Source organism: Stegastes partitus, unplaced genomic scaffold (assembly GCF_000690725.1).
Source record: "Stegastes partitus isolate 25-593 unplaced genomic scaffold, Stegastes_partitus-1.0.2 Scaffold644, whole genome shotgun sequence".
NCBI lineage: Eukaryota > Metazoa > Chordata > Actinopteri > Pomacentridae > Stegastes > Stegastes partitus.
Genome location: NW_007578375.1, coordinates 366477 through 384924, shown reverse-complemented (window position 1 = coordinate 384924; position 18448 = coordinate 366477). Strand labels below are relative to the sequence as shown.

The 18448-nt window shown below is 42.8% G+C and overlaps 1 protein-coding gene across 1 annotated transcript in view; it reads left to right on the top strand.

The window, feature by feature from the left end:
• The first annotated feature begins 425 nt into the window (after positions 1-425).
• podxl (podocalyxin-like) overlaps positions 426-18448 on the top strand; it is a 22713-nt gene continuing 4690 nt past the window's right edge. The window contains exons 1-2 of the mRNA XM_008289904.1: positions 426-899; positions 15439-16053. Coding sequence (XP_008288126.1) covers positions 857-899; positions 15439-16053 — 658 coding nt within the window. The 5' untranslated portion in view covers positions 426-856. The remainder of the gene's footprint in view (positions 900-15438; positions 16054-18448) is intronic.

Below are 18448 nucleotides of genomic sequence, written 5' to 3'. Positions count from 1 at the left end.
TAGAGAAATAAAAGGTGAGTTTAAACTGAGCTGGTGAAGTGGCTGCAACAATGGGGGCAAATCTGTAGCTGCTACCTAACAAAATGCCATTGGAACAGTTCTAGATCTAACATTTAGGTTACTGGTCTGTCCAACAGCTCAAGCTGCACCTCAGCCTGTATTTCAGCAAAGTGCTGAACAGTAGAAGGACGTGAAGTGAACACACGCTGACTTTGTGAATGTAAGCAGGCTTTTCCCCTGATCAAACCACATCAGCGCTGATGTGACTTCACCCCGCGTCCTTGAGTCATGGACCATTTTAGGAATGAATCAAAAGCAGGGGAACACATTGTCTCACGGCTTCCTTTGTTATTCAAAGTGTCCCGGGCAGCAGTGAGTCCAGAGCTGTGGGGCTGGACCGGGTTGGGTCTGTCCCTGCTTTCTCATGATAAGGGAGGCAGGGCAGCGATCCTGGTCTGCAAACAGCTGAACAACTTTGCAGGAGAGTGAGGACTGACTGAGCACAATACAGCACAGAGAGGGAGAGAGAGAGAGACACTGAGGAACAGCGCTGCAGCCAAGGAGACCACAGAAACACTCTTCCCCCAAATCCCCAACTCTGCAGAGGCAGCACAGAGAAAGAGACGCAGCACAGACTAACAAAAGCATTCTTGGCTTTCAGTTTTAAAAGAAGAAGGAAAAATAACAATACGTGGGGCGAGATCATTTACTCTGAGATACAAATTCAGGGAGAAAGGCGTGACAGCCTGGGGTTTGTCATCACTGCAACATCTCCTGATACAAAGTGAGGGAGGATTGGAGCGCGGCGCTGCATGAAGGATAAATCCATCTGGGAGAAGAAGCCAGCAGAAACAGGATGAGAGCGACTCTGAGGATCACGTGGCTGCTACTTTCACTCGGTGAGTACGCTTTCATTTCAGATACATGCACCTGGGACTAGAAAGTCTGCATGTGTCCGCTGGTTTGGGATGGTGGTGGAATATTCTCTAATAAAATAGAGGGTATGTGTGGTAGTCTGTTTGAAAAGAGAGTGTGGTGCAGCAACAGGTGTGCGCACACATCTCATGTAGCCGGCGGTGGAACAAGTTTTCTGTATCCCAACGTAAAAAAAAAAGTTAAAGTTCTGCATTTTAAGATTCACTTAATGAACACTGCTCATTCTGCAGCGGTTGAGGAGGCGTCAGGAGCTGTTCAAGCACTGAACAACTGCAAGAATTTGAAAATACTCACAATTATGACTGATTTTGTGTCATGCACACATAATGTGTGCAGCTCAAACAGGCTGGTACAAGAAAGTACCTCAAAACTTGTAATGCTTTTATTTCTATTTCAAATAATTTCAATTACTTTCTAAACTTTTGGGTGGTTTCATCATGTATTCCATTTTAGCGGGGGTTAAGGCTGTCTGATTGTGATCCCTCTGAGTAACAATTGTGTGCAATTTAGCTGAAGAGCGTCTTTAGATTGTAAGATTTAAAGGATTTTTAGAGCCCTGGACAGGCGACTGTGAGCAGAATCTCCCTAAGATCTGGAGTGGACACCGGTGTGTTGTGTTTTATGAGATGATGTTTGATATGCAAAGTCTAGCATTTTGATTTGCTCATTTCATCAATAATAGTTTTCTACGTGTTCCCTCCTGATGTCAGTTTCTACCACAGAGATGTAACTTGCTAACTTGATTGCCTTGGATGTGAAGTGCTGGTTATTCAGTGACCTTCACGTCTACTGCTGGTTTCACAATGTTTTGTGTGAGTACATAAACCTACAGTGTTGGTGTAGCTTTCTTTCTAGTTTTTTTTTTGTCCTGTGGGCTGATCTCATGTGTAAATGATGTGAACTACATATCATATAAAAGACAAACTGTCACCTGACACCCCTCCATGTAAAATCTGTGTAAATTACACTTTTACAAATCTTCTAGATTGTTGTCATCGTCAGAAATCTTACGATGCTCCTTTATGTTTATCATTTGGGGAATTGCTGGACTGCAATACATGTAAGTGTTCCTAACACTGAGTGCACCTCATTACCCTACAAGTGGGGCCAGATCTGTTTCTTTCAAAGAGGAAATCAAGAAATTCCGGCTTAAATTGTGCATGAATGCAGATAATGAAAGAAGAGCTCTGAGCCAAAGTAGAACACCTTGTTTTTTAGTAGTGTCTTAAAGTCTACAGAAAAAAAAAAGATCCCATTCCTGCACTGAATACCTCCTTATTTACTTTCTCTGTGTGCTGCTGCTGCTGCTTTTCTCTAAACTGTTTCTGTACAAAAACTGGAAGAACGCTGCCCTAATCGTTCCTAATGGCACAGTACGACTCAGAGCTGAAACATCTGCCCCTCCACCTCCCATCAGCCCACAGTGGAGGACTCCCCAATGCTCCCCCTCTCTCCCTCCCTCCAAACACACACACACACACACACACACACACACACACACACACACCAAGAGCTTGGTCCGGAGACAGAAGGAGCCTGAATAATGAAGTGCACCCCTGACCTCCCTCTCTGTCTGAAAGGCGAGGAAAGTGTTTTTCTTTAATTATGCACCTGCCGCTCTCTCACCACTGCAGTAGGTGGATGCAGACGGGGAGGCTTTTATTTTTCGAGGCGTGTGAACAAAAAACGAGTGACACAGCCTCAAAACTGCGTCTGAGCTCGGTCAGCAGTGTTTTCTAAAAATAAAGAGCCCGGCATGTTTTAGTGCGTGTGAACCAGCATCTGGGCCTGTTTGTTTAGCGCCCTGCTATCAAGCACAGGTGAGCCGCAGACATGTGCAGGCTGGAGTGCAATTTGTTGTGCTTTCTTGAGTTCTGTTTAAGCGGTCTGGATTTCTGTTCATTTTTCCGGATCGTGTGGAAAACAGACAGTCAGCAGTGAAGTCCAGAAGTCTGGATGCAGCTTTAGTTTATTCACATGACTGCACAAGGTGACTGTTCACACGGTCTTTAAAGTAGCAAATGCATTAGCTGTTGAATAACTTTTAAAGAAATCATTTTGCATTTTGGAAAATAGACATTAACGTTCTTGCTGAGAGATGCAAAGAACAAAACTACTCTCATAAACAGACAGGTGAGATGTTAAAGGAAAATGTTGAATAACTGAGAAGAGAAACACAACAAATGCAGATGCTTCCACACACAAACTCATCAACTGTGTGCGACAGTTATGCTCCATGTATTTATGAAAATGCTGAGCAGGTCCAGCTGATTTTAATGTTGATGAAAGTAGCAAAAGGAAAAGATCTAAGAGGCTCTGAAGGAAGGTTGATGATTGTGGCACAGATGGCAGGAGCTTCAGTCATAAAGACTGATCAAGTGGCTGGTGCTTCAACATGAACTAAAGTGGCATCTGTGGGAAAGACACTAGTGACTGATTGACAGCACACAGTTAATAACTGGTGCTCATGCATTGGTGAGATATAAGAAAAATAAAGAAAAGAAAATAATTGAAACACCAAACATGAGAATGTCTGTTTAATAGTGTTCATCCTGCCAGAGTGTTGGAGAATCAATCATAACGCGTTATTAAGACGCTTTATGTTGGCTTTTATTTAATTTGTCATGTCTCAGTATGTCTGGTAATGTAAAGGCAGCAGCTTCGTTAGCTTAGCTTAGCTTAGCTTAGCTTAGCATAAAGGTTGGAAGCAGAGCTGAAAAAGCAGCCTCCACTGGCTGTGTCTAAATGTAACAAAAGCTCACCATGTAACATCTTTTATATTTTTAATTCTGTGGTAAAATTAAATTGTAAAAACAACAGGCAGTAGTTTTTGGAGGGATTATTTCTTAGCTAGGAGCAATGACTTCCAGATAAATTTAATCTTTGCACCGTTTTTGATCAAATAAATGAGATATTACAGCATTGGAGGTGCTGATAGACGGATTTTATCCATTTATGCTAAGCTAAGCTAAACAGCGTCTGGCTGTAGCTTTATAATGAGATGGGAGACATTAGAATGTTCTTGTTTAACTAGTTGCAAGAAAGAAAATGCAAATAAATAAAAAAAATGTCAAACTATTAAATATTCCCAGTACCGGCTGAAGGAGCATCGTGACTCTATTTGGTCACAACTAAATTATAAATGCATAGATCAAGAGAATTTAAATCTCAGTTCTTATTTTGGGTCCAGAAAGAGAAACAGTGAGATGTTACATGGTGAGCTTTTGTTACATTTAGACACAGCCAGTGGAGGCTGCTTTTTCAGCTCTGCTTCCAATCTTTATGCTAAGCTAAGCTAAGCTAACTAAGCTGCTGCCTTTACATTACCAGACATACTGAGACATGAGTTGCTGCATTGTTCTCTGGTTATTTTCTTCATTCTATGTTTGTCTTTACAGCAAACTGGTAGCTCAGCATGTTTTTTTCTGTTTCCATCCTGTAAGTGTTCAGGAAGTTCTGTTGTCTGCACTCAGGTTTCTGTACCACAGTGAAGCTGATTTTAGCAGAACTTTAAGACATTCTGAAAAAAAGATTATCCAGATTAATATCCCTTTCCATCCACTACCTTTATAAAACATTCAGGTCTGGTTCAGCTTATTCTTCAGCTGTTACCATCAAAGAGATGACGTAACTGACTCGGTCCGTTCAAAGCTCAAGCTGTGAGAAAGAAAGCAGAAGGTGAAAATATTACCTTTATGTTCATTTCATGCACTATGTGTGGAGGGTTTCAGCTGTGTGATGTCTTTGTCAACCATTATTGTTACGTGCAAACTGAAAATGTTTGTATTCAGTCGACCTTTACGAGCTTCAGCTGGTTTTGAACTCACCACTTCAACAACAACAGCGTTCTTACTAACTGCAGCTGATTACTTGAACATGATGTCACTGCTTAAATAATTCAGTCAGATCCTGAAGTTTGGGAAGAGTCGGTATCATCACTTATCAGTCCCCTCCAGGACTTCCTAACCTCTACCCAGAGCGTCTTTCTTGTGCGTTTGCTGGTTCACGACTTGTCCATTTCCTACAAGATAACAGGCAGTCCTGTCCGGACAGCAGCAGCCCGCCTGGCACACTCGTCTGCTGTCTGCTCAGGCCAGCACATGGGGGAGAAAGGAGAAACAATAGGAGGGAAAAAACTTCATCAACATCCCGGTTCCCAAGGAGGGTGTGGCGGCAGGAGACGGCCCCCAGTTCCCTGTCCTGCTCAGGCTTTTCTACACAGAGCTGGTCCAGCCTCAGACCCCCTTTCACTGAGAGCCACACGGCAGTTTGAAGATCCTGTAGCAGCTTTAAGACCACTGTGAGAACTTTAGATTCAGGAGTTTCCTGTAAACCATTCTTCTTTTTTTTTGGTATAAATAAGAGTCGCAAGTTTTCCTGATTTGCAAACACGACATTTAAAATAAAAACTGACGTCGCGACTTTCAGCCAAACAAAACACATCCTGACAAATCTTTAGGTGGGATTTATGGTAAAGTAGAAAACTTTGAATTGCCCTCACAAAAGCTTTCCTTGAATGCACCAAAGAGTGCTGCTTTCCAAGTACACACAAAATTTGGATGACATATTTCCTGTAAAGTTTTCAATGAAACTGAAATCAGTTCGTCTAAAACCTTTTTTAGGGGAAAGGTTAGCAATAAGTGGAATGTGTAGTTGAACTGGATTAAAACTTCAAAACACAAAAAGTCTGTAAAACTTAACTTTGAGCAGAAATTAGGTTCTACAGAAACAAAGTTCATCAGAAAATATTTGTTTTTCAGCTGATCAACCACCTTTGTAGTGATATACCTGTGTGTGTGTGTGTGTGTGTGTGTGTGTGTGTGCTGTCCAGATGGAGTGTGTCTCGTTGTGAAGGCCAGGCATGGCCGGCATGTGGACACAGGTCTCCTTCAGGGAGGAACCTCTGCTCTGTGTAAAGCCCAGCGTTTCATCACTGTCCGATGGTGCTGATAGAGCCGCTCGCCTTCACCTCCGCTGTAACCCCACACTCCCTCCCTCTACCCAGCATGCCATGCTGCACAGCCAGGTGTCCATTAATCAGGCCTGTGGCTGGTACCGTCGCGGACCTTCTCCTCCTCCCCCGGCTCCTCGCCTCTCTTCATCTTCTCCTCCTCACTGCCTCAGCACTCTTTTCATGTGCCTCATCACTTTGTGTGAACTCCCTTCACTCCTCAGCTTTCAGCAAAAACATTGCACCATTAGCTGTGTGTGTGTGTGTGTGTGTGTGTGTGCGTGCCGTGGTGCGTGATTCTTTCATAGGACTCGTTCATCCAGCTGAAGCCTACTATAAACCTATTCTCTCTCTTTCCTCTGTGCTATGGAGTCGACCAGCTGTATGTTTTATAACACCAGGACGTCTGGTGGGTTTAAATGCTGCTGAAGTCAAGATTTCTGGCTCAGTGACTGAGAAAATTTTGCCCTCCCGTCGGTTTTTAGAAGCTCTTGCCAAGTAAACAACTCACATGAACGACCTTATTGACCTTAAAAATGGCTCCTATGAAGTGCACAGATTCCAAACTCAACTCTATACGGTGGAGGTGTTTCGAGGTTGTCAGAGCTGTTGTCGTGGCGTTTCCAATTCTGTCTGATTAACAAACCTGTTTATTGATTGGTATATATCATACCTTTTTGGAATCTTACAATCACACATGTTTGAATTATTTATTTGTAAGATTGTCTTGATTTTGTGAGTTAGAACGACTTCTAGAGAGCAAACAGCTGGTGTGTGTTTATGACGATGTTTGTTCGGAAACCAATGATGGACTCAAACGAAGACAACACAGACCATCACATGGAAGGAACGTTTTAGCTTTGGGAAGGTGTTGGGTAACAATAATTACTGTGTGTGTGTGTGTGTGTGTGTGTGTGTGTGGTGGGAGGCGACGGAGCTCTAACATTGAACTTTTACCATGGATGTGCCCTACAGCTTGTATAAACACACATACCAGTCTGGTTTCTAAGGACAGGGAGTGTGTTGTGTGCAGATAAAGTGTCGGTGTGTGTGTGTGGTCAGTCATTCCCATGTGGCCGTTGGATTTACGGCATCTCAGACCCCTCTTCACTTTCTCTCCTCTCACCCCTCCACCTCCCCTCTCTCCTCCCATTCACTTGTCTCTTTTATTCCCGCCGAGTGTTTTCACATTCACAGCTCCTCACCTCCCTTCACTGCTGCACACAATGTAAAGCAAAGACGCCTCCCGTCCCTTCCTCACCCGCCGCCCCCAGCAGCCCGCCGCAGTCCCACAGAGAGCTCAAATACCTCTGTGAATGGGGCGGGAGGGGGCAGCCGGACCCCTGAAAGGCCCCGGCTCCAGCAGGGGTCTGCAGCGAGGGAGTGGCCCATCCTTGCATGGCCGCACGTGGGGCAGGAGGGGCCTTTGTGTGGCCTGTCACCAAGCTAACAGGGCAGCTTTGTCCCGCTGGTGCTTTGGAGCGACAGCTACATTTATTTATTTACTCTCCTCCGTTTGGCGCGCAGAGTGCACGTTCACGCTCAGACGCACACCAATCCGGGGCTGCAGTCGGAGGGCCTGGCAGGCTGGACGGACAACTGGCTGGATACACAGTCCGCCTGTCTCTGAATCCACTGTGGAGTTTAATCATACATGTGGAGAAATAGGAACGTTTTTACAAATACACTTTAACACAAGGAATCCAAAAGATTTTGTCAAGTTTGTCTTATTTTTTCCACCCAAATTTTTAAAAGTCATCAAGAGATATGTCATAGGTGGGTGTTAAAGTGAGTACTTTATTAAAAAGACAGGCCCTTCATTGTCATGGTAACAGTAATAAATATACAGTTAAGACTATGAAGCAGTCATGGTTTAAAGAAAAAACAGACTACCAGTTTGAAACAGAAAATAAATCGTGGCCTCCTGTGTTAAAATCAAATACTGTGTTGACCCATCCATCAACCCTGACCTCCGCCTCATGTCGTCATCTACGAGGCCACTAGAGGGCGCTTTTTGTCTGTATTGAAGTGTTGACAGAACATTAAACCAGACTCGGACAGCCTCTATAGCATAAACAAAGATTTTAAAAGTGTTTGATGACACGTTGTCTTACTGCTCATCTGTGCTGACATACTCACTTCTGCAGCACGTCTTCCAATATTACATAAAACTTTGTGTTTTCAGAGCAAATCCTTATTTGACTGAATTGCTGCTAAATGACTGATGTGCAGCGTGGCCAGTGGACCCGTCTCATTTCAAAACACAATCCTAGAAATCTGTGAAACATTTCCAGGAAAGAAGTTTGTGTTTTGTAGAAACCTCAGAACCTCATCACTCCTATCAAGAGTAATAGTTGACAAGTTTTCAGCACCTTTGGTCCTTTAGCAAACAGTATTTCAGACTTCAGCCCCATCAAACATCCCAGGATGAACGGGAACACTCGATGTGTTTTGAACTATCTCATTGGAAAAAGTTGAAACTAAAACAGCGAAACTGGAAAAACTTCTTAAATTTTGCAAAAAAAAAGCTTTTAAGTGCTATTGGGGCAGTTTTTGTGCATCAGTAGAGATGGAAACGGCTTTTCTGGATAAGTTCTGACGACCGATGAGCTAAATGCTGCTTCTTCGGTTGTCTTGGTCTCCAGACAGCATGGCTGATATCAGCTGGAAGCATCATTGCAACAGCTGAAAGTCATTCCTGAAGGCTTCACTCCATTTTTCTCTGTAGATGGACAAAGTTTTGTTCGTTCTTTTCTTCTCTTTTTTTGGTTGGCAGATGGTTTTGTTTGTGGCTTGTTCTGAGATGACACTTCACGGCCTCTAGTTTACTCACTACAAAGCACTCAACAGAAACAAACTTCATTTACATTTTTGCAACATCTCAGAAGTTGGTTTCATTTATTCACTTGACAGTTATTTGGAAACACAGCTTGTGGCTCTGAGGCTTCATTAGTGCGGCTGTGGCTGAATGGGAGCCAATGAGCCTCCCTGCTAACATCAGCAGTACCTGCTCAGACAGAGCAGTAAACCTTCTCTCCTGGCCTCTCCATGCTTCAGTCTGTGTGGGGCCCTGCTCCTCTGGGCTTGTATTTACAACATGGCAGCCACAGGAAGGGAGGACAATTGAGGCAGCCTCCACCCTGTGACCACGCAGCCGTCTCCTTCACTGTGTGCAGACGCTGGTTCTCAGACTGAGCGGGACTCCCACAGTGGGAGCAGAGAGAGCGAGGCGCCCTCTGACCTCCTCCATCCTCCGCTTAGTGTCGCTGAATATGGGCTAAACACCGTCACGCTCCACAGAGTCACTATAGGAGCAGCTTCAAAGCCTCGTCGGCCTCTAAGGACAGACAAATGTGAGGATATGTTACACTTGTGCTGCAAATGGTCCTCTCAGTGTTAATCCTGTCGACCGCTGCTGCCACAAAGTGATGAATCAAATAATACATCGACTGTTGACTACCTCACAGTGACTGTGTATGGATCAAAATTTACAATTTATTTGATGCTAATACTATGAACCACAGCAGTCAGTCAATACAAATGTTATTTACTGAATTTGTTCAAAATAATGCGTTTTTTAGTTTATTTCCTGTTAGATGTATTGATTACTGAACAACCAGTAGAGAGGAGTCATTAAGGGAACATTATACAGTTGGTTGTCACGATATTATTTACAGGAATCACAGGAAGAACGTGTTTCTTCTTCTTTACCCTCAGTTAGAAACACATGATTGTGTTTTTGCAGCTTTGAGCTATTATTACTTTAAAATGCTTCTGTGGCTAAAGTCTCAGCAAACACTCACCGATCTCCACATTCAGCAGCATTTAGCAGAGTTCAATATTCACGTTTCTTTGAGCTCTGTTTTTGGTCTCCACCAGCTCCTGAAAGCAACACCTGACTCTTTAGATGCTTCATGGAGAAGCAACAACCTGTGGCTTTTGTTTAGATCGATATGCATCTTGTGTATGATTCATGGCACAATTCAAACAGGACCAAAACATTTTTTGTTTATTGCTGTTGGCTACATTACAGTTTTTGGGGTTTTTAGTTTTTCAAAAAATGGGCCAGTGAGCTAGAACACAGTGAAGTAGCTGGTGGACAGTGGGAAGGACTCTTTCTGGAAACGCCACCTCAACAGTTCCTCAGTCACACTTTCATCTGATACACAGTCAACACACAAACATTTATTAGTAGCACTTGAAATGCCAGAAGTTGTCCCTTCAAGTGTTATAAAGACAGGTGTGAAAGGGCCGTCCACTAACTGATGAGCAGATGTGGATAGATGTAGAACCACAATACTTGAACCTAAAGACAGTCTGTGTGAGTTTTTACACAACACTGTCGGTTCTCTTCCACTGCTAACATGTTTGAGACTTTGGAATGCTTTGGAACAAACAGAGGAAGACGTGATAATTGTGTTGCTTTCAGGTCAGAAGGGTTTGTTTTCACAGGTTACATGCTTGTGTCCAAGTGCCACTGACCTGCACCTCCTGATGTAAGGCTGAATCTGAAATACTAACATCTTTATACGCTAATGTTTGCACAACAGACCCCAGTCCCACCGACACTGGATGACTGACGGGTGATCTGTGGCGCTTTAGCCGCCTGCGTGTTGTTCTGAAACACCACCGTCCTCCCATCCCAGAGATAACGATGTTGATCAAAATTAGAAGTCAAACACAGGTCTGAATAAACTACGCCGTTTCCCGTCGCTGAAATGAGCCAAGAGGTAGAAAGACGAGCCAGGGAAAGGACAGCAGGTCGGTTCTCACACTGCTCAGAGCTTCAGTCAGTCAGCTGGCTGAGTCAGAGAGCTCCAAAGGGTTTTCACAAAGCAGGAAATATGCACAGATAAAGACACGTTTTGACATCCTGAACTAAAATCTGAGAGCAACAAGCAGTGAAACATGCGCTTCTTTAACGGATAAATGTCTTTCTGTAATAGTTACTAGTTCTACCACTTGTGTGTTTTCATTTTCAGACTTTTAGTTTCTGTTGCTTATTATTGGCAGAATTTAACATGAAAGGGGCTTTAATGCAATTAGAAGTTTCCCTGTAGACAATGTTCTCCTCAAAAATAAGAAATCATGTGCAGAAAACATGCTGCTATTGTAAAAGTACAAAGTTCAGATGTGAGGTTTGAATTTTAAAACATTTTAACGGGACATCAGACTCCTGCTGCTCTGTTTTTGAACATTCACACCAGCCTGTCACCAGTGGACGTGTGAAAGGATGAACCAGAGACTATTGTAAGACATACAAAAACCTGTGTATAGCTCTTATGGATTAAAGCAGCCTGACCATCATCCCCTCAGAATATGGTTACAGTTAGTTAACGGTTGCCTGTTTGCTCACCCAGTTTAAGATTCTGTCTTTTTGCTGTGCTTCACTCTGAGGGTAATGTTGAACTTTTTAACTTCTAAATACTTGAGTGTGTTCACCAGCTAGTTGCTCGCTGCTGTCTGATGCTGATCCTACACAGTGGATTTATATATAAATGTATTTATTTTCCTGAGAACAGCTGCTTACTGTTGCTGGAATGGAGGTTCATGTGTGTGTGTGTGTGTGTGTGTGTGAAACTGAACCAAAGTCATGGCCTGTGGAACCACAACAACATGCTGACAACAGTTTGTCCAGCAGAGGGGAGTTTGGTGGTGATTTCTGGGTTGTATCACTGTGAATGACATCTTTCACATTGTCCATTGTCCATTGTTAATATAAAAATACCAGTAAGAGCAGCTTTTACAAAAATAATCCTCTGAAGAAGGAAACGAAGCAGAAAAACAGGGTGTACTGTAAGTTGATTTGACAGACTACAGATGGTTGGTGTGTGTGTGTGTGTGTGTGTGTGTGTGTGTGCGTCTAAGTGTGTTTTTCAGGAGGCTGTGTAGAGAGGAATGTGTGGGTGAGGTAAAAACAGCCTTGGTGCTGATAAGAGCGGATCAGCGGTGCTGTGCCCTGCTAAGAAACAGATACATCAGTGACAGCCGGGGTCGGGGGTCACACCAAAACCAGACGGCACACCTGGGGGGAGAGTGTGTGAGGCAACGAGTGGACAGAGAACCCGAGAAACTGATTCTGAAAACATCTCTGAAGCGATGGGGAAACACTGCCGGCTTCACACGGGAAAGTGTTAAAAAAGTCAAGAAAAAACTGAAATATCCTAATTCAAATAAACGACTTCATTTTATGGACATTTTTAGAACATGTTTTGCAGAGAAACTGGTTTTTTATCTGCGTTACTATGTTTAGACACTTTTCACAAGATGCTCACGATTGTTCACCAGTCGTATTCTCTAAGACAGATCACCACGACTGATTCTAATGCACGTTTGTTGGGTTTGTCCAGGTAAAAATGTTCAATATAAACCAGTTCTATACAAATAAATCTGCAAAGCCCGCCAGGAGGAATGGAAAAACTAAAAGTCGTCTTTCTCTGTTGTGGACTGAAACATTCAGTGGAGAGAAGAGCTAAACCTTGAGAAAGTTATTGTTTTAACTACATTTTGCATATAATTTAAGAAAGCAGGAAAAAAAAATACAGTCTTCTAAATGATACAGAAAACTTTGTTTAAAAAACAGAAATAAATGTAATTTGCCATTGTGAGCCTAACACTTAAAACAAAAGAAAAAAAGATAACTACTGGGAAAAAACTAATTATTTTCTGTTTTAAAAAATGCACCAAAGTCCATCAGCTGTATTGCCCTTATGTGCTGTCATGCTGAGGGGAAATCTAGCCATAAGAACAGCTGTTACTGATATGTGTAGCATTACTGGCCATAAGAAACCAGGACAGCCACGGTACTTGTTGGATGGACACTGCCGCAGGTGAACAGACTGATCATGAGTGTTTGTGGTGAGCTGGAGGAGGCAGCAGGTGGACTGTCTCTGCTATCAAACAGCATATTTGCACTCTGCTCAGTCACAGAAGCTCCTCTGGCTGGAGAACTGTGACACGCTGCCTCTCAGTAACCGTGTTGAGGCAGCAGGCCGGCGGCTGATAAGTGATGTGTGTGTGTTGAAGCTGTAGGCAGGATGGGCTGAGCTCCACCAGCCTCCACCTGAACCCGACACAGGCCTTATCTGCTGCTTTTGGTCGGTTCGCTAGCTGTCCATCATAGCTGCTGAACATTTGGTTCAGCTGCATGAACTTTTGTTGCCTTCAGCTTTTTAGGGATTATTTTAAACCAGCTAAAGAAGAGTAGTTGTGAAATTACACCTTGTATAGTTGCTAACAAGAGAACTTGTGACTAGACTAGATTTCAATAATTTTATTAATTTTCCAGACCTGGCATAAATAAAGTATTTTTCTATTCTATTCTATTCTATTCTATTCTATTCTATTCTATTCTATTCTATTCTATTCTATTCTATTCTATTAGTTGCCTAAAATCACATTAGAGAGACAAAACCAGGTTCACCATTTTCCTCTGTGACCCTATCAACCCCAACTATGAATATACATTAGCATGAACACACACACTGTCATTTATTTGGACTTAATCCCACTCACACACATACTCTAAATATTCAACAGGATTCAAATATGGATTATTTTTTTGCTGTGAAAGATAATCCCTATCAAATTCATTATTTCTTTATTCATTAAAATTAAACCATCTATATATAACTCACTAAATTAATTGTATATATGGGTTGTTTTCAAATATTTATATCCCCAGTAGGGAAAAGTGGGTTTCTAGCTACAGAGAGGGTAAAGAGGTCTGGAAGTATTGAGAGAAGGAAGAACACCTTGTTAACTTATGTCTCTTCTGTACAGGATTAGGGCCATTGTAAAAATAAAATCAAATAAAATAAATAAGAATTGAGTTTAGTTTTTCAAACATTTTTTCTTAGAATTTTGCCCATTAAAAAATAAAATAAAATAAAATAAAATAAAATAAAATAAAATAAAATAAATAAATATAATAATAATAATAACAATAATAATAATGATAATAATAATGATAATAATAATAATCTAAAATATGACGTAAAACTAAGAATTCTGTCCGTTTAAAGTCTGTGAGTTTAGAGTCCTGAGCTTTTTCTCAGTATTCTGACTTTTGTTAATTTGAGGAGGAAAAAAAGTCAGAAAAAATGTCAGAATTCTGACTTTAGTGTGAATATTGTGAAAAAAAAAAGAAGCTCGAATTCAAATAAATTCTTCATGGTGGCCTTAGTCCTCCTTTGAACTAATGAGATTTACTGACAGTAAGAAAACATAAAATAGTCCTTTAAAAGTCAACAGGACATCACATCTATCAGCAAAAATAACCAAAAAATGCCAGACTGACAAACATGACATGTAAATGAAGGATTTGACAGGAGCTGATGTGTTTCCCTCAGTTCACTGTGAAATACAAAATACTTTGAGGTCATCCTCCATCAGGTAGATTATTACTGCCCAAACTGTCTCAGAGTCAAATATTTAAGTATCTCTCATGGAGAGTTCAGCTCCACATCAGCAGATTTCATGACACTTCTTTCCATGAGCTGGGGTGAATACTGGTGCTTTGAATCTTGTCATCTCAGAGATTACACCACATCTGTGAAAGAGGTGAGACCAGATTGAAACAAGAGCTCTATCTCAGAACTCGCTGCATGTATGAAACACTCATGCAAATATCAAATCCATCAAATTAGTGATGAAACAGTAAACACCAGGTGATCAATGTGATAGATGCTGAGATTCACGTCTATTTTCATGCTCTACTGCAATCAAAGAAAGCAACGGATGCTTTGAAATTAGGACAGACACACATATTCACAGTGATCTTCTGAGGAGGCATTACATAGTTTGTATGTTCTTTGGTGTCATGACACATGTATGCTGAAAACCCACTGGCTGTGGGTGGATAACACCATTGTTTTGTGGCCGTGGAGTCCAGTGAGGATTGTTCACAGTGGCACTCAGAACAGGCCACGGTGACGGGCGTGGTGCCTCCAAGTTTATTGTGTGCAGCATCCTGTCCTGGTCACTATTAATAGAGAAACGGGACAAGATGGAGCGCTGCGGCCGACGCTTACATCTGTCCGACCAGCAGGAAGTCCAGGAGCAGAGGTCAGACGCCACGGTGCTCCTGGCTTTGGTATCAGTAATTTAATAGTAAGAACGGGTCGAATAACTTTGGAGTATGTGAAAGGGGCTGCTTGTAGGGACAAACTCACCAAATGTGCAGTTTTAGTGTCTTTATGCTGAATGTTTGGATGCAGTTTTAACACACACACACACACACACACACACACACACACATGCACGCACACACAAAACTTGACTAAAGCCAGAGTATGTCCAGCAATAAGTAGCAGGCAGAGACTGGGGGAAAACTACCTGGTGAACAAAGTTGACAAACTCACGCTGAACGTCTACGTTGCTGTGGTTGTTGGTAGCTGTTCTCTGATAATATGTTTGCACTGTCCTCAAGTGGCCACTAAAGAAATTGCTTCTCACAGATTTTAGTAGATCAACCGCAGCGTTTGCCATGAATTGGTCTGTTTGTTTTTGTCTGTGTGCTGACAGTAACGGTTCGTGTCTTTTTTCTTTAGGCTGCCTCCTTCACACTGTTTGCTCAGACGGTGATGCTGCTGCGACGGAGAAAGCTCCCAACCCTGCCGCTGCTGACCTGTCTGTGGTAACTGCAACTACAACTGTGGTGACTCCTGAAAGTAAGACTAATCCTGCCACAACTGTCACAACTGCAGCACCAACAACTGATGGAAAGAAAAGCATCCCTACACAAGAACCTTCACAGATATCTGTTGTGAAAACTGAAGCCACGGCCACAGCCTCTACTGTGCTCAAAACAGATGTTAGTCAGCCACAAGCAACAACTACCAAAAACATCCCATCAACACCAATGACCGCTTCTGCAAGGCCTCCTTCTGTGGAGACCATGACTCCTACTGCTCATACCAATGTGTTGTCCACGGCCATGACACCACCTGCAGCAACTGGCAGAACCCCCAGCTCCAGGACGAGCCCCGGGGCCACCACAGCACCGACAACTGCAGCTTCCACACCCAGTCAAGTCTCTGGGACACCCAGCAGCCTACCAGGGAATCCTGTCAGTGGAGACCCAACCGGGACCACAGTGGTACCAGCGGTGGGCTCGACTTCTGTAGTAAAGCAAGTGTCCACCACTTCATCAGTGAGCAACAAAGGTAAGAACTGTTCGTTATCCGCTTCATCCACTGACAACAAGACACGATTAACCTGATGTGGACCTAATGGCTGAGGATACATTTAGAATCTTAACAGGCAAAGACTTACCTACAGCTGAAATGTTAGAAATTACGTTTTATTAGATTGATTAAGCAATATAATGAAACAGGCAATTTGTTGTCCAGCAGCCCTTGTCCAATTTCAAAAAAGGACAGAGGAATCAAGCACTGTTAAAAACTTCAAGTCCCAGATCTGAGTCACTGAATAATAAATATCTACCGATACTTGATATCATGTTCCTTGATAATACACACTTCATGCATTGTAGATTAACCGTAGTACCTTGTTGAGCCACTACATGGAGCCTCGTACTGTTTAACCCTGTAGCAAATAGCCAAGGTGGGCGGTGCAATGTGGGGGTTTAGCGAGTGAAAGGGAACCGTGATAACGTCTACTTTAGTGCTTAATGACATCTGGATAGTGCATGTGTTGAATCAAGCCAGTGTGGCAAGTTAGGAGAGAAGGATAAGGGAGCTGGGTGGAGCTGTACCAGTATCAAATAAACCCCACATCGCCACCTGGGGACTCACCCAGGAACTACACTGTTAAATTTAAACTACCACCAGTCATACACAGGTCACACAAGTTCGTTAGCTGAGAGGAGACAGACGTGGTTCAAATCAAAAGAAAGCACATTTATTGGAAAATCGGTAAATGGTAAATATATAACACTTTCGTACACCAGTGGTGACAGAGCTGCCATGTAAGGTGCTGCCTGCCATTGGGAGCAACTTCAAGTTCAGTGTCTTGTCCAAGGACACTTGGACTGTGGAGGAGCGGGGGATCGAACTGCCAACCTTGTAATTAGAGGACAATCACCTGACCCACAGCTGCAGCTGGATTTCTGGAGGGCCTGCAGAAAAAGTAACCTAAAACAAATACAAATAAGTTACCCTTTTACAAATAATAAACCAAATCAGAACAATAAAAGTAGCCCAGGAAGAGGGAAGTGGATGAAAGCCAGCAGGGGGGAGGTGGCCAGTTATTTAAGTGTCCAAGGAGGGAAACAAACCACCAACCAGTGGTAAGCTCAAGGCAAAACAGCAGCTGATTAAGCCCTGCAACACAACAACACACATTACAGGTTAATAACAGGCTTATAACATGGTTATAACACGTAATAACAAACTAGCTTTAACTGTCACATTCTTGTAAACTGCTGCACAAAATATGCCACACCTTGGTGTAATTGTCTTTGTTATGCAGACTTGAGGGGACTTAGCAGCCTCCACATTACGCCAAGACAGGCACACTTGGCATCACAAACCTCCGCCAAACACACACCGATATGAGGCAAACAGGAGACTGTCAAGTGAACGCATGTCATCATCCTGTGCATGTGAATGAATACACTTTGAAACAGTCAAAACCCTTCCAACAATCCTGATTACAACACCGACCTCAGAGTCACGAGGAGCCCATGTGCCACTCAAGCAGAGACCAAAGGCAGCCATGATGCCACAGGTGCTTTAAATACCCTCAGTCAGGAGCGGGGGGCCATGGGAGGAGTCGACCGAATTCTCTGATGGTGTGTTCAAGAGCTATCTGGAAATATCAAATTTGCCAGGACACAACGCTGCACGAGGATCAAATAGAACAGAAGTCTCTTATCAGAGTGCTTTGAGCAACACGGTCCTCTGAAGCCATGTTCTGTCTGTGGATCAGAATCAGCACAGGAGTGATACTGATTTGTTATTATGATTTCATTGATTATTGATAGAAAATGCTGCATTCAAATATACTAAAACTCAGCTACTAACACTCATGTGACAGAAGATCTAAACAAAGGCACTGATCAGTGAAGTGAGCCATCACTGACACATCAGCAGCTCAGCTCTGATGACGTACTGCCACTGACTCACTCACTGATGTCTCTGTCAATTCTGCACTCACACCTCTACTTTGCCAGTAATAAGCTGGAGCATAGAATGTTGGGTAAATTGACCCATTGGCTTTAATTACTTCAATGATCATTTTTGTTTACTATGTAGTGGCAATTCACAGCATACGTCATCTAAACGTACGTCAACATGTCACCTCACAGCACAGGAGACGGGCCGCCAACATGGTTTGTAAAGAGAGATCTCCGGTGACTCTACATGATGAAGATCTGTTTGTTTTCCATTAGGGGCAGTGCAGCGTCTGTTAAAAGTTTGTATTATGTTTCTGTAATGGATGCACTTTACCATATGGTCAGTGGTCTGCTCTTACCATCGACTGTATAAAAGATGGACGTAGCTACCGTGACGTCACCCGTTGGTTTCTGCACTGAGAACATGAAGCCAGGGTTTTGCTACTTCCTGGTTGACATCTTGGATTTTTGGAGCCAGTGAC